Here is a 16,585-nt window from a genome sequence, read left to right as displayed (position 1 = left end):
CCCTTCAGAAATAGCCAAATTCATTACCTCCACGAGAGGGGGCATAAGTACCTGCCTGCATTCTTTCAAGATTTTCACAGGGCAGGGGTCAAGCAGGGATCCAGACTTAAGCCTGTCCAAGAGCACACTAAGGTGGTCGGGGGTAAGGGGGGGAAAATGCATAAACCGAGTGGAGGGCTCGGTAGCCTGATTTTCCAGTCACGACAGATGAAGGAAGGATCACGGGGTTGAGATTGAGGGTTTCCAAGTCTGTGTAAATATCCAATATTTTAGTATGGAAATAGGTGGAAATCCGATCACATAGATCTTGGGAGGCTATTATGGGGTCGGGAGCCTGAAGGAGGGATAAAGTGTTGACTATATTGAACAGGTCTCTGGGGGAGGTAAGTGAGCCAGTTAGTTTGGAAAAGTGCACCTTCTTTTCAGCCAACACTGCCGCTTTATAGCCCTTGAGGAGGGTTTTATGTTTGTCCTTCTCTATGGGGTCCAAGTGTGATCTCCATAGTCTTACTTGCCTCCTACAGCCCTGTCTAAGGGTCCTGAGAGAGTCCGAGAACTAGGGGGCCGAAGGTCGCTTCCTGGCTGAGTAGTGTTGCCGAGCCAGGGCGAGAAATTCAACGGCCTCCTCCAGGGTGTAGAGAGCTCGAGAGACGCAGCTTCGACTTCCTTTATAGGCAAGATCGTACGTTTGGATAGGAAGGGAGTAAGAGTATCATTATTTATCTTCCTGAAATTCCTCCTCAAGTCCCACTTGTTACGATCCGGCTGGGGTCCAGTGGGAAGGGGAGGTGCAAATTCAAGGGGAAACGGCCAGATGGTCAGACCAAGACAGGGGGAGGGGGAGACCAGTCTGGAGCCGGGGGTCTTTAGTAAATACCCCATCCAGGGTATGCCCAGCTAAGTGGGTCGGACTGCCCACTATCTGCAGCAGACCGCAGGAGGCTAAGGAATCCAACAAATGGACGGTGTCGGAAGAGTTGCAGTTTTTTAAATGGAAATTAAAGTCCCCGAGGATGGTAAAATTAGGGGTATCAATGTAGGGTTCCAGAATCTTTAGAAGTCCGAGACAGAAAGCGGACCTGGGGCCAGGGGGTCTATGGATCAGGATCCCTGAAAAGGAGACCGTAGGGAAGGATTTAAAGTGAAATGCATAGCCTGAAAGGGGTCGCGCAGGGAGGACAGGTAAGAGGTTCTGCATTTTATCGAGCTATGGAATAGTATCCCCAAGCCCCCTCCCACGCGACCTATTCTATCAATTCTGGCCAATGTATAGCCTTCAGGGATGGCATTTACTAGGTCCGGCTCGGAAGAGTCCATGGCCCAAGTTTCGGTGATAAAGACCCACGAGGGTTGATTCTCAGAGGTAAATTCCTTAAAAGTGATATTGTTTTTGACTAGCGAGCGGGTATTAATGAGGAAACCGGTGCGGATAGACGTAAGAGGAGGACCTGGCCTTAAGGGGGAAGGCAGATTTTTACCAAACTTGCATACCAAACTTCATCATCAGGCCCATATCACATCCTTCCAATCTATTCTCTAATCCTCTCGTGACCACCTACCCTGACTCTTTAATCTTCAGTCACTGCCCTGCGCATTGCAACCGGCAAAGGGTGCCTGACCGCATCAAGTGGCCACAGTGAGGGGGCATTCCCGCAGGGCTCTGGATTTGATCTCAGGGAGGAGGTATGGGAGTGGGTGTAAACCCCGTAGTTTTAGGTAATAGAGATCCCGCAACCAAACTCACCTGACTGTTGGAATGTTGCAGGGGTGAGAACAAAACTTGCACTAGCCCATTGAACCCAATACGTAGAAAAGCATGACATCTGCATTCTACAAGAAACGTGGTCGCCTTCACCCATCTTTATCCCTGGGTACATCACATTCCATTACCCTAAGATGACTAACAAATCTAGGTGCCCAGCTGGGGGTTTACTGATTCTAATCAAAATCGATCTTCACGGTTCTGTTAAAGAACTCAAGATTAACAGCCCATAAATACTAGCTGCCCAGATAAGGGTGGAAGACGGGTTGGGGGTGGATCTTTTTAACGTGTGCGCCAGAGTGAAAAAAGCGGGAAGCACATCATCCACCCTCCAGGAGTTGGAGAACCTATTAGACGCTAGAAATACTCAACTACCTTTAATAGTCACAGGATACTTTAATGTCACCTTCAAACCACTTGGGAAGGAGTACCTGTGTGGTAGAAGGAAGGAGGAGGAGTTATGGCTTATTCCCCATTTAGATCTTACTCCTATTAAGAAATGGTCCCAATCAGCTCTGCAGCAATAACCCTCGAATTTGGTTTGAGGGCTACTAATGGGCAAACCAACTCTGATAAGTCAGGAGCAAATACTTTTAACCGGACTACCAAAATGAGCCGAATTGATCTGTTAGATTTGAGACTATGGCCCAGTCATTGACATGGTTGTAGTGTGCACTACGGACAGCGATCACAATCCCCTCGAGCTAACTGTAATCTCTCCTTGGGCCAGACGCCTAAATTCCGTTGTTACTACTCTCGTCACCAGGGTAGTTCATTCCACCAATGATAACAGGCGTCTTAAATGGGCAGGTGTAGCAATGAACCCGGAGAAGTTAGAGCTAATTAACACCAACTTGGAGGCTAGCACTAGATTGATGCTCAGTCTGCTTGAATTTACTGGTAATCTCGCCAAGATTGCTGACTGTCACACTAACTATTTTAACTTGTTGGCTATTCATTTTAAAATTCAAAGATGCTCACGTGGGGGGGGAGGGAACCCAAAATCGCAGTTTGCTTGGTTCACGCAAGAGTGAGTGGACATTCGGAGCCAACTGGCCACTGCAATTCGTTCAAAGAATGTGATCCAATTGAGGGCAACCAGGCGATCCTACAAGAAAGCGATTTCTAATGCCAAAAAGGATTGGGAAGTCGAGCGTTGGTCACTGATCAGTGATGCTTGCGCCCAAAAAGATACACAACGTTTATGGCTTTTAGTAACTAGGGGAGAGGAAAATAGGTCGCAGACACCTGAAAATAACATTGCTGTCGAGGAATCGTATAGTCATTTCTCGTCTCTTTATACTGGGGAGCCTGTCCATGCCAACGATGACCCAACAGTTGTTTATGATTGTCCGGAGATTGATGGGTTGTCACCCTAACTGAAATGAGATCCAGTATTAATGCGATTATTAGATCTAATGCCCCCGGACTCAGCATTGTTGAGAATTGGTTATTATATTCTGGCCCTGGCCAACGGAATAGCTGCTGGCTCTGCAATTCCATCCTCATGGAAAGGGGCTGAGGTAATTCCAGTGTTAAAGAAGGGTGATTGCTCATTGCCCTCGAATTACAGACCCATTAGCCTGATCGACAGTGCCCAAAAGGTCTTTGCCCGAGCACTTCTTATGACAATCCAAATTTGGATAGAAGACAACAACGTTCTGTCCCCCTTACAAGCTGGAACTTGGAAGACCGTGACAATCTCTCGGGGATGCTTATATGTAGCTTTCATTGATTTGCGGTCTGCATTCGAACTTTTTCCCAGACATAAACTTTGGTGTGTCTTGAAGGATATGGGCATCTCTCCTCAAATCTCAGCACTGACTGTTCGCCTGCACGAAAACAACTATGCTGGGGTACCCAAGGCCACTGTCAGCCCTGAGTGGCCTGCAATACCTTCTAAAACGCTTTGAGTCCTTTTGCGCGCTAAGAGGTCTTAAGATAAACACCTCAAAGACCAAGCTCTTAATGATTAACCCTCACCGATCCTTTAAGGGGAAGTTGTTTCTAGAGGAGAAACCTCTAGAGAGACTGAGTACCTTTAACTATACAGGGGTGTGGAATTTAATAAAATATCTACTTGTCCATGGGGCAGGTTGCTTCATAAATCTACTTATCCTGTAACAAAATCAACTTGTCCCTTTTGTGCCATGTAATGCGGCAGCAAATTATGGCAGAAATCTCATTACATAGCTCTGAAATAGCCTCTTTGATTAGGCCAGGGCTCCTTCCAAAGTAGGGTTTGAATACTTGCAATTCCCTTATGTTGCCACGTTTCCGCAGATCTACATACTGGCGCTGAAGGGAATGGTAAGCAACAGTTCCAGGGTTGAAATGACCTTTATGAGTCTGTGCAAACCTACTCACTTGAAGGTTTTAAGGATTTTCACCAACTCTTCTCTAATCTTTCCCATACTGAGAAAGGTTGGAAATGTATCCTGACAATGGCAGACTTAAACTTCTACCATTGTTGTGAAAAAATGTGTTTGGAGGGAAAGTGAACTTGCAAACACTTAGATTTTCGCATGAGCAAATCTACACCTGCATATTTGCTCATGCTAAAAGCAGTTCACAAATATTTTCTAGGAGTACTATTTCTTGGCCTACTTCTGTAAAGTCTTGTGAATTCATGAAAGTCGTATATTTGCACTTAATGCAAGGACATAGGTGCACTTTTGAGACTTTTAATAATTGGGCCCTTAATTAGGTCTGGCGTTAACCATGACCTTTTGTGTTTTTTAAAAATTCTGTCTCTCTCTCTCTCGGTCTATTGGCTAGCTTCACTTTGAGTGATAGCATTCTTTTCTTTCACAATTGGCATAATCAACACACAGTTCTTTTGTTCAGTACCAGGAACTACTGTGGCACGGTGTGTGTTTTGCTTTTGCCAATGTTTGTTATAATGGCGAGTGCCCGGCAGCTCCCACACCAATAAGGTTTTACAAAAACCATGCCAAAACAGGTCACGCATTGATAAAACCAAAAGGCTGACCAACAATTTAAGACCTACTGGCTTTACCAATGCTTGTTTGTTTGTATGTTTCTCATCGTCTTATTAAAACTGGTTACACTGATTTTCCATTATGAATATTTTTGGCAAATACTAGCATATATCAACACATTTTACTAAATGATGCTGCAAAGAAACAGTACCTAAAATGTTACAGTAGTTTAGAGAACTGTTTTTGCATTTTTTGTGAACATTTTATTTTGAAAGCAAAGAATCAATCTTGCTTTCAAGTTTCTGCAAAAATTTACATCTAATCAGAGAATTCTGGGAGCAGTATGCATAGCTTAATATTGCTAAACATTGAAAACGTGTGTACACATTTTTTATGCTGGTACCACTGTCAGTAGTACAGTCTGAGCTTACTTATACTTAGATCGCTCACCCTAATAATAAAGGTTTTGCATTAATGAACCATAAATACCAGTATGAACAGTACTAATACATGGACACAAATATAACCTTAACTTCAGGCAATGCCATTCCCAGATCCATAATGTGGTACTGTAAACTGGCAGCCAAAGGGTTTGTGCTGTAGGGGGTTGGGCCTACTAGTCCCAAGGACAAAATACACATGAAAAGTTGTTGCCCTTGACCCCAAACAATATGTCCTGGGCGTCGGGCTGTAGGAATTCCACATCCCTGCTATATGGATGTCACTCTCTCGGATGACCTTTCCTGGAGACATCATGTTAAGAGGTAGAACCTCCAGCTAAGGCGTATCTCAGGTGCTCTGATCAAAGAGCATGAGATTTCATCGAACAAGCCAATAGCCGCCCCACTATGCATTTATCATCACAAAGCAGTGGGAGCAGCTCTCTATGGGGCGGAACTCTGGGTGTTTGAAAAGCTGGATTCACTCATAGTGACCGAAAAAACATTCTTGAGATCACTTTGTTCCCTCCCACAGAGTACCCCCCTGCAACCGCTGAGATTGGACATGGGCAGATTCTCAATTGTACAAAAAGCACAGCTACGCCCTCTGCTCTTTTGGCTGTGATTAAAAACCACCACTGAGCTGCACCCATGCTTCTTTGGACGAGGTCTATGCGTTGGCCCGCTTTAAGAAAATTGCTTGGCTAACCAGGGTGAAATCGTTGATGTCCACTTTAGGGATGGGAAGCTCATGGGATACTGATACTCCAGAATCTCTTCCAACAAAAGCCCAGGTCAAGAAATATTACAGGGACTGCGTGGCGCAATCCCTCATTTCCCATCCATCCTGGGGTCGCTTGACACTTCATTTTTATTGAGTTCAAGATGGAAGGCTCCTTCGAGCACTATTTGGTGGTTATCACCAATCCCCATTATAGGAAACTCTACATGCAATGTAGATTTGGTTCCCTTCCTGTTAACACCTTTGTTGCCTCCTGGTGCCAGCCTTCTTCCAGATCCCAGCTCTGCACAGGCTGCTCTCCTGCAGTGGAGTACACCAGTCACATCCTTTTTGCGTTTCCTAGGTATCACCATTTGAGATCTAGGTGAGTAGCTCCTGTTTGTAGACAGCTAGGCACCTGGTGTCCCAGTGATGCATTACGTACCATAAAATCTGATTCTAACATACTATAATTGTCTGTGCCGTTGGAAAATATTTAGGCAAAATGTGGATCAGTAGGAGGTACGCTTTGACCAGTCAATTGATGTAACTCTTACGTTTTTTAATATTCTTCAATGATGTTATACATGTATCTGATTGGCTTTGAATTAATCTTAGAACTGTACATGCATGATGGGTCATGCCGTTAAATCTTACAGTACAGACTTTTGCTGATACAGTTATTTGATATAATCTCAGCCATTGTTATTGTTTTTTTGACTCTGTTTTATTATTTGCCTCGGATGGTCTGAGCTGAACTAGCTTTCCGAAATTTGTAATCAAATTTGTCTCATTGCACTTTAAGCACTGGCACTTTTAATGCATTGATTCGATAATTGGGGATAAGGCTGATTTTATCAATCCTAGGTACCTGCGTTTGTATGATGGTTTTTAATTCTTTATACTCAAAGCACATGCACTTTCGTGGACTTCTCTCATCACTCAGAGCATTAGGAAGTCTGGACTCTTGAAGGAAAAATCTTCATGTCATTCCAGATTACTGTTTTAAATTTGAATGATTTACTATGTCTGTATTGTACTGGCCGCAACAGCTGAAATTAAGTTATTGACTGACTGGCAGGAACACTACAGATTGTCATGTTCAGCTAAGCAGGCCATTGGAGATTCCTTCAGAGAGGAATGCTGTGGAAGATGCATCCCTTCTAGGTCTTGCCTGATGACAGGGCATACACTGTTGAGAGGCATTTTGTTAGCTTGCAGTGGGCCTTAGCGTCCGTTGGTTTTACTTCCTCGTCTTGCATTTGTCCTTCCACGGGCACATGGGTATATAAGTGTATCCTTTCACTGCTCATTTTTCAGGCACTACTTCTTCCTTTGTTTTAGCACTCTAATAGAGTGTGTTTTCCAGCTTTCTCCCTCGTGTACTTCTTTCCTCTCAGTTTTCCTTTTTCTCACACTCCCTGAGTTGCTGTTCGTGCTTCCCTACCACCTCCTTGTCCATTTGCTTCCCCAGCCCCACCTGCCCACCCTCCATTGTCAGCATGTTTCCCGATTCCCCGCCTGCTCGGCGTTGTTAGTTTGCTTCTCCATCCCCTCCTGCCCTTCCTCCTGTCACCTTGCTGTCCTATCCTGTCCCCCTTCCACTGTCTGCTTTTTGCCCCATCCCCTCAAGCCTGCTTTCCATTGTCAACTTTCTACTCCTTTCTCTCCCACTAGTCCTCAGTTGTCCGCTTGCTGCCTCAGCCCTTCCCGCCCGCCACTGCGAGCTTGCTTTCCCAGCTCCTTTCCACTTGCCCTCCATTGTTAGTTTGCTTTCTCAGCCTATTCCTCCCAACCTCTTTGGTAAGCTCACTTTGTCAGCCCGTTCCAGCCGTCTTCTGTAGTCCGCTCCCTTCCCCAGGTTCTTACGCCCACCATCTGTTGTCAGTTTGGCAGTTCGGGCTGGACTGTTCCCATGAGGCACAGGGTCAGACTGATTTGCATATAGCCATGTCTGAACTGGGGTGGCAGAGTGGGCTAAAGAACGGTGATTGATTAAACCCAGATCTTTTGACTGGGTGTGAGTGTTTGATTGATTCAGATGCTCCGTCCATCACCATCCCCTTTTGTACCGCTTTTGGCCGCCATACGTGTGGCAGGGTATGCTCATACGTGAGTCCCTTGCTCACTTTGCCACTGGATTCAAGCAAGTCAGGCTGAAGACTGCTGGAATGCCAGAAACCGGTCCTCGGAAGCTTGTTTCCGGTCCAGGGAAGACATGGCTTGGCAGTTCGGGCTGGACTGTTCCCATGAGGCACAGGGTCAGACTGATTTGCATATAGCCATGTCTGAACTGGGGTGGCAGAGTGGGCTATAGAACGGTGATGGATTAAACCCAGATCTTTTGACTGGGTGTGAGTGTTTGATTAATTCAGATGCTCCGTCCATCACCACCTCCTTTTGTACCACCATCTGTTGTCAGCTGGCTTCCTCAGCCCCTTCCATCTGCCCTATGTAGTTGCTTTGCTTCCCCTGTGTCCCTCCATTGTCTGTGTATACCTCCCCATTGTGTCTCCTGTGACCTATTCCCCCATCCGCATCTTTCTCTTCAGCTCTTTCTCCGTCCATGTTGGCTCATCCTCCCCACTTACTTTTCCAATTATTTATGCTTTTCCAATAAAAGTTAATTTGTGCTAGCCGCAGCGTAGTGCTTCTTTAAAAAAAATATTTTAGCCATGCTGTTCAGCAGCGGCTCTGCTGTATAACATGGATGCAGTCATTGGCAAAGGGAATAGCTCTCATAGGTGTGAGACCTGTTGGCTTTGCCATTGCTTGCTAGACCGTGACACTCTTAAGAGGGCAACCAAAGACCTTTAATCGAACTTTTAGTAGATTCCACCTACCAGTTTCCCATGGCGTAGCTGGAGGTTTTATAAGACAGCCAATCTTTTGTCTCTCTTGAACATAGCTAATATGATTTTTTTTAAATCCTAATAGTTGATGAAAATTAAATAAAAAGCAGATGCCCCTTTGCTGATATCACTCCAGCTCTCAATATAATGTGAAACCTCAGGCAAGTGTTAACTAAACGTGCTGCCAAGGTTGAAGGTACCTGGTTTGTGAAACTTAAATTGAGTGGAAAGCCATTTGAAATTGGCGGTCTACTGAACCGTTATTTCACTACACATTAAAATCATCATGGAGTCGTACGCATTTCGTAGACTGCCTGGTTTGTGGTTTCAAAGCTAGTGATGAAAAGGTCATATTAGGATAAAAAACTATTTTTCCTATTTCCTCCATGAAATTCACATTTTATATTGTTTGAATGAAGCTGACTGTCTATTCCTTTCTTCAGTTAGTCCCTCAGGGACCAAGATATCAGCATAGTCGTTTTCCAACAAACTGATAACATGACTGGCATCTTGGAGTGCCTTGATCCCTAAACATTTAAGAGGCCATAAAACATCAGACCAGCTCCGAGGGGGAAACAAAAACAACAACAAAAAAAACCTTTACAGAGAAATAAAAAACCTTGACAGCATTGTAACCTATGTGGCGTAAACACCCATCACCAATAAAACTCGAACATTTAAAGTCTTTACAGTGGAAAATGAAAAAGCATTGGCAAACAGTAGGTCTCACTTTTAAAAGGCATTAGCACACCCATTGGTGTTGCCAATGCTTGTTTCCGATGTTAAACAGAAAAAAGGTGCATCTACAAAAACAAAGAAAAAATGAAAATGCGATGCACCACCTTCATGGTGCAACTGTGTACAACATGCATCATGACACTAATATGGGCATTTTCTTTTCTTTATAGCCAGCCCCAGTGGGATGAGATAAACGCTTGAATGCATTACCATATGGCTGCGTGTGTGTCATGATGCTGCGCCGCCTGTTTTTATTTATTACTCTTAATGTACCATTCTAACATGACAGCAGTCCAGCTTGGAGTGATAGGTTAGAAAAATAAGAAGTGCACAAAAGCACATTGTCAAGAAAGATCTGCCCTGGTAGAAATTTGCATATGCTGATCCCTCTGAAAAAGATAAATGAGATGGACAAGAAGAAGGAAAAATTGGTTAGTTGAGATCGTGCAACTGAGGTGCAAGTAGGGGGTAAACAAATGAATACTGTTGAGTTCAGGGAACAACAGTGAAAATGGAGGGACCAGGGAGTAACAAGGATATGGGGTAAAATTGGAGAATAGAAGCTCATACAAAGGTAAGCAGGTCTACTTGGGGAGCAACAGGCAAGCTGGGTGGTGATCAACGGAGCAGGGGAGCGAGGTTATGAAACATTGTACGGCTTAGAGAGCAAGAAGACATCTGTACTCCTACAGAGTGCTGAAAGAAAACTGAAAAAGTAGTTTCCTGAATGTGAGCAGTGGATGGATACTCCTCTTTCAATGAAAGGAATGGTAAATAGGTTAGGGGATAAATACAAGACAAGAAAGGACACACGTCAAATAAGAAGCAAGTTTATGCGATTGTCAAGAAACCCAGCCAATGATAGTCAATAGGCTCACCTGAAGCTACTTGGTATTGGTATTTTAACCAATAGTTGTTTTGAAACCAGAAAGTTTAGGAGAGACCTAAAGATTACAGAAATCCATGTCTTTGAAGCCAAAGACTCCAATCTGAAGAGAAATTTACCAAGCCAAAAATTGATCAAGTTGATACAGTTAAACTATATACCACACCTCCAGTATAACTCTTTTCAATTATTCAACGGGACATGAGAAAACTTTTCCAACCTTTTTGAAGAAAAGGTGAACTATATTAAGCTGTAGCTTATTATTAAACAGAAGGTCGGTCAAACTATGTATAAATGCTATAGCATCTCACAAAAGCAAAGCCTGCGGTCCATTGCCAAAACTAAGCCAACATCATTCTTCTCAGAGCCCCTTAATTCAACAATCAATCATTAAAAAAATCTGGTACATAAAACAACATTCTGGACCAACCTGAACAACCAGTCTGTGGCACAAGAGAAGTTCCAGACTGCTTCAAAATTGGATTGGACAATACACTTCTCTACTTTATGAAAACAGGAACAGACCTACACAATAGGAACACCTTTTTGCCCAGTTTCACACTTAACATTTCTTGCAAATGTATGAGGAAGCTGTGTAGCAACACAGCCTTAACAATTTATCACTAACAACAATCCACTGTACAAATGTCAGTCAAGCTTTTGGGAAGGATGCACAGCAAATATTAGATTAACTCTCTTAAAACAGAATTTTAACTGTTGTTCCCCCAGATTACTCTGTTGTCGTGCTGCAATGGATCCGCAATTTGACCATACTAGATCACATTCCAGAGATTGCATATTATGTGACACCACTTGGCTTTTTATGAATAGAAACCTAAAGTACAAGCACACATCTAATGGAGTGCAGAACCAAGTGAGACTAGTACAAAGAATTCAAGCAAGTGACACAGGCTGTAGTGTTTTCAAGTGTGAATTACGGCAATATCATGAGCTGTACAATTCTCAAGATCCACCAAGCTTCTCTGTTGGCTAAGTATAGCATATCGCAGGTAGGCTCATAAGAGACCAGGACATTCGACCTCATTACTCCTATGTTGATCTCACTCAATTGGCAACCAATAAAGGCAAAAAGAAAAGTTACTTCAAAGTTGTCTGCAAAACATAAAAAACTGTCCAAGCAGAAATACCTAAATACTTGATCCACACCTGTCTGCCTTGGGAAGTCGAGGCTCATTGAGAAGAACAATTTTGCTTAAAACCTGGCTTCCAAGAAAAAACACAGACTAAATCCTTCTTAATCAATGAACCTATGAGTTCAACCCTATTGCCCTTCTGATTCAAAAAACAGTCTACCTTCAAAGCTTAAAGATGAAGCTTAAAGCCCTAATGTTCCAATGGTGTTTGCCACATGATTAGACCACTCATAATTTTACCCTTTCAGAGGATACTGTCACAGATAATCTGACTCCAATGCAACAAAGGACCTTTTTGAACTAAGTATACTTTATGAAATATTTAATGTTACTTTGCTTGAAGCTGGTTTCTTTTGTCTACAATATAAAATAATTTTATTATGTTTATGTTTGTTTATGTTTTTGAAATTTTTATTGCGCGCAAATACCCTAGGGTGTCTTGGCGCAGATCGGACTCCTGAGATGAAGTATGTAACCCTGCACAACCAATGTTCAGAACCGTATCTCGGAAATGTCTAACTGTATCTATGTATTTTTACATAAAGCAATACAATTTAAAATAAAAACCTGCAAGTATGTTGTCTCTTATGACTATAGGTTTATGTGTTCAGCTCTGATTGGAAACTTTTCATTACATTTTTCCTTTGGTCCCAGGCATTATATCAACTGTTTAAATTCCTTAGATTTAAAGGCTCGCTTTCCATGGTTTTAAATATTTTATGCTTTTATAATTGCTCACCATTTATTTTCATTAACATTTACTTTACCAGTATGATTCTGGGAGTAGTGGAGCCTGCTTCCTGAGTCGAGGTTGCTGAACCCCAGGTAAAAGTCCGCTTTGCTTTGCCCATCCATTTTTCGTCGTGTTGCTAGGTCGCCCTGACACTCCCATCTGGCCCGTGTGGCCCTGTATCGGGGCTTTTTTAAAGCCTGGTAAAGCGCGTGTGCGCCGCTGGCGTGCCCAAGCCCCCTCAAAGTCAAGCACGTCCACGCTCGCCGCCAGCCCCCCTGGCTCTGGTAAGTGTGAATCTAAGCGCTTAAAGTGTTACATGAGGGTTCGAACTTCGTGCCTTGAATTCAGGAGGTAACGACCCTAGCTGCATACAGTTAACTATTTTCACAGCAGCAAAAGAAAAGCAGGTTACTTGTGTTAACCGTGAGAATATCCTACCTAAGTTAGATTTCTCTGAATCTACCTTTCGGTCGCCCGCTATTTTATTAAGAGGGATTATATTGGGAAACCAATATCTATCATGCTCCTTCGTTAATGCTAGATCTCTTGTAAAATACAGGATCGAATGTGCAGAACGGATTTTTGGCCACAAAATTAAAATAGCTTTTGTGACTGAGTCCTGAACTAATGCTGACTCAGGACCGGATCTGAACAGGTCCGATAGAAGGGGTAGTGGGCTAGTGGTCATTTACCATAATTCTCTGGCTGCTACTTTCGAACCAATTAAGATCGACTCCTATGAATCCTTCTCTTTCTTACCATCACTCGTTTAGTGAAGTTGTACTCTGTAGACCTCCAGGCCCAAAGAAGCAGCTTCTAACAGATATAGGCTCCTTCGTAGAAGATGGACTTTGCTCCAATAATTTTACCATATTGGGGGATTTCAGTTTTCACATGGAATCCCTCGGGGACTCAGACTCAGTAGTGCTAAAAGATGTTTTTGGCAGTACAGTGTTAATCCAGTTAGTTTCTGATCCTACCCATGAGGCTGCACACACCCTTGACGGCATATTTTCCAATCATCCCCATCTGCGGTATTTAAGAGTACTGCCCCGTAGTTGGTCAGATCATTCCCTTGTTTTGTTTGAAGTGACCCTTCCAGGAAGGACACATGACAGTAACACCACACATAATGCATTAGCCTCGCGGGCTTGTAACAGAATCGATGGAGCGCTACTTGGAGACCTACTTGCCTCTTACTCTTCTGCCCACGGACGTAGAGGCGGCCATGTGTGGTATGCAGACTGGATAAACTCCGCTTGCAGACTTATGGCTCCTGAAATAAACTTTAAACCAAAATGTTCACATCCGACAGGCCCCTGGTATTCTGAGGAACTATGCAACCAAAAACGTTGGTGCAAACGCCAAGAATGAATTTGGCGGAAGACGTACAGCTGTTCGGAAAACGCCAAATATAATAACATTTTAACAGAATACAAAGTGTTTGTGACCCAAACTAGTAAAGTCTATTTTTCCCATTAGATTCTAATGGCTAAACATTTCTCCAAAGAATTATTTAAAACTGTACCAAAACTAGCTAGTCATTACAGCACAGGTGCACCACAACATTTAGTATTTAGAATACAATTCCAATAAGTCACGGAGAATGAAGTTCCTCGATTTGATTTCTTTATCTCAAGAAAATGAAGCCCCATACAGCCGACGCGTTTCGTCCCAAAGAGGGACTTCTTCAGTGTGGGGGCAAGCGGTCCATTGACTTCTAGTAAATATATCCCCTGTATTCAAAAAGTTATGGTATCTGTTGGTCCAGAGAATATATAGATCGGCATGTGGCAATAGGTCTATCTGTCATCCATTACAGATGTATGATCCCACAGCGTGTATTCAATCCAAAGTTAATTTATATGGGTTTGAATGCCCCAATCGTAATCTGATAAAAACGACCGGCAGCGTCAAGAATCCACCCAGTAGTGACCGGGATTAGTCCTGCCATCAAATGCTTTTGGGCAAAACCAGTGTCCGAGTGTCTATGAACATGGTAGAAGCATCGAAATATAGTGCCAAATGACATGCTTGTCTGGTCTGAAGGTGGGCTTACAAACCATTTAATGTTTTCCTCACACGCTGATTTCGTTTGCAACCCCTCTTTAATTTTGAGATTCCATTGATGTGTTAATCAGTTGTATCCCTAAAGGCCAATTTGCTGGTCACCGCAAAAACAACTGCCTCAATAACATTTGTGAGGGTGAGGGGAAGCCCAAAAGGTGTCTACTTCTCCTGGTCCTGACACCAACCATTGATCGTGTAGTAGATTTCTCTTTCACATCTCACTAACTGATCAATGGCTAGTGACCACAATTACAAACAATTTCTGTGACATACCCCCTTTTCTCTGGAAGGTTTTTTGGGTGACAAAATCTGGAAAGAGATTTTCATCTCACAAGTACACTTTGTACATTGGAGCCTGCCTGTTTGTAGCCATAAAGCCTTTGATTTTGCTAATCACATCTCTTGTAACCCCAAAAATGCTTAAAACATCAGTCCTGTGATGCTCAAAGATGATTTGTTACATAGATCTGACTGTATGAGTAGTTTCTATGTCATGATTTCTTTTATTCTTTCACAGCATTACATACATTAGAAGAAAGTTCTCTGAAGCAGTTGCTTTGCAGGTTTTTGGAACTATATAAAGCTTCAGATAAACGCAGGTGTGAATGGGCTCCAACTGAGGTGCAGCATTTAGCTGTTGCAACTTTATCAGGATCTTCAGCTTATTTCTGAGTGACTTCTTAAAGCTGAATAAACACTTTCTAAGCAATATGGAACGTCTAGGTGTTTGTTTGCTTTTGGCTTAATATCCGGCTATCACCATATTATTGGATTAAGAGAAACTCTTCATTTGTTGTACACAGGGGCAGGCAAACAATGTGGGCTCATCAGTTTGAGAAGCCCAGGGAGCTGCGTCCAGGCATTTTGGGTCCGTAGTGCATTGATTCTCAGTGCCCCTGCAATGGGAAGGTAAGTGTTTGGTATTGGCTAGCTTTTGCAGCTGTTGTACCTGATTGATTAGATCAGGTTCTGTGATTATTCACCCTGAAAGTGCCTATAGGTTCAGGGAGCATCAAACTTCACTACTAGCTGTTAAACGCCCAAATAGTCTAACCTACCTACAGAATTCCTACTATGATTACTTTAAGTAAAGGATACAAATTTAATTGGATTCAGAAAATAATTCGATTTCTGTTTGATTAGAAGAAACTGGTTTTCCAAGGGCTCATTTAGTATAGTAATAGGTATTTAAGTAAAAACCAGATATCAAAAAAGGTTACATGTTGAAAACTTAAGTATTTTAATCAGAAGCTGAAACATTACACCATCTGATGGGGTGCAACAAGTAGAGGAAGTCTTAATATATTTAAATACTGTATTTAATTGTCGATAAACAACTGTACTGGTTATCACAAAGGTGATTGCAAAACAATAAATGTGCTTGGTTTAAATTAACTGTATGAATAAAGATCTTCTTTTTATTCATTCCCTTATTACCTCTTCCTCATGATTTTAGCGGTCTAAAGTTTGATAAATTAAACTGTGTCTCTGGATCAATAGAGCGAAAAAAGAGGAGTTGTGATAGAATGCTCAAATTAATTGTTTATACTCTCCTAAATTGTGACTGAGTGCTATACACTTTATGACATCTTCCTTACAGGGTGTTCTGGGAAGGAGCTAGCTGTCCTCTTTCCAGAAAGTTAATGTGTAATACTGTTTAAGGCCTATTTGACTAGGGACTATTGTTCAAGGTCTTTTTAAATAGGGATTGCTGTAGGCTGACTTGTTCTTAAGCTATAGATAATTGAGGGACGTATTAATACTGAAGCCAGAAACCTCCAGAATATTCCTGCTTGTAAGTAGTTTGATGCCCGAATGTTGTCTTCTCATATTGCTCTTTTGGTTTCCTCTCCCCCAGGTTTGATACAAGCTTAAGGCCAAGAGAGACCAAACAAAAGGGGTGATTAATAAGGTAGCAGCTGCCGGAAGATTGAAGCCTCGGGGCTTTTTGGCTAGTATGAAGTTAGAGGCCTAATATCTACCGGGCGGCAGCACAAGCCTTTGACGTTAAAGTCGGCGTATGAGATAAAAAGCCCATGGACGGTATCGTTTTGAGTTTCATATGGGTGGCTAGGAGGCTAATGAGGATAAAAAAAAAAAGAAGAAAAAAAAAAAAGGGGTGATTAATTGAAACTGTGTTTTGTACCTATTAGTACCCTCACTTTACCAGTGAGGTTGCCATTCACAGAAAGTCTGATTCAAAGTGTTCTGTAATTAGGCCTCACCTATTTCTGATAGACTTCTCCCAACCCGGTCTTTTTTGTGTCGTAATTTTTTACTGCAGCAA

General features: G+C 42.7%; 1 protein-coding gene across 5 annotated transcripts in view; it reads left to right on the top strand.

Annotated features, from left to right (window-relative positions):
- ENTPD4 (ectonucleoside triphosphate diphosphohydrolase 4) overlaps nt 1-16,585 on the top strand; it is a 326,547-nt gene that overhangs the window by 34,473 nt on the left and 275,489 nt on the right. For all 5 annotated transcript variants that reach the window (XM_078666557.1, XM_078666559.1, XM_078666558.1 and 2 more), the window contains exon 2: nt 15,102-15,207. In XM_078666557.1, the coding sequence (XP_078522683.1) occupies nt 15,200-15,207 (8 nt within the window). In that variant the 5' untranslated portion in view covers nt 15,102-15,199. The remainder of the gene's footprint in view (nt 1-15,101; nt 15,208-16,585) is intronic.

Source organism: Lissotriton helveticus, chromosome 11, assembly GCF_964261635.1.
Source record: "Lissotriton helveticus chromosome 11, aLisHel1.1, whole genome shotgun sequence".
NCBI lineage: Eukaryota > Metazoa > Chordata > Amphibia > Caudata > Salamandridae > Lissotriton > Lissotriton helveticus.
Note: the sequence above shows the minus strand (reverse complement) of the source record. Positions and strands in the feature narration are given on the sequence as shown.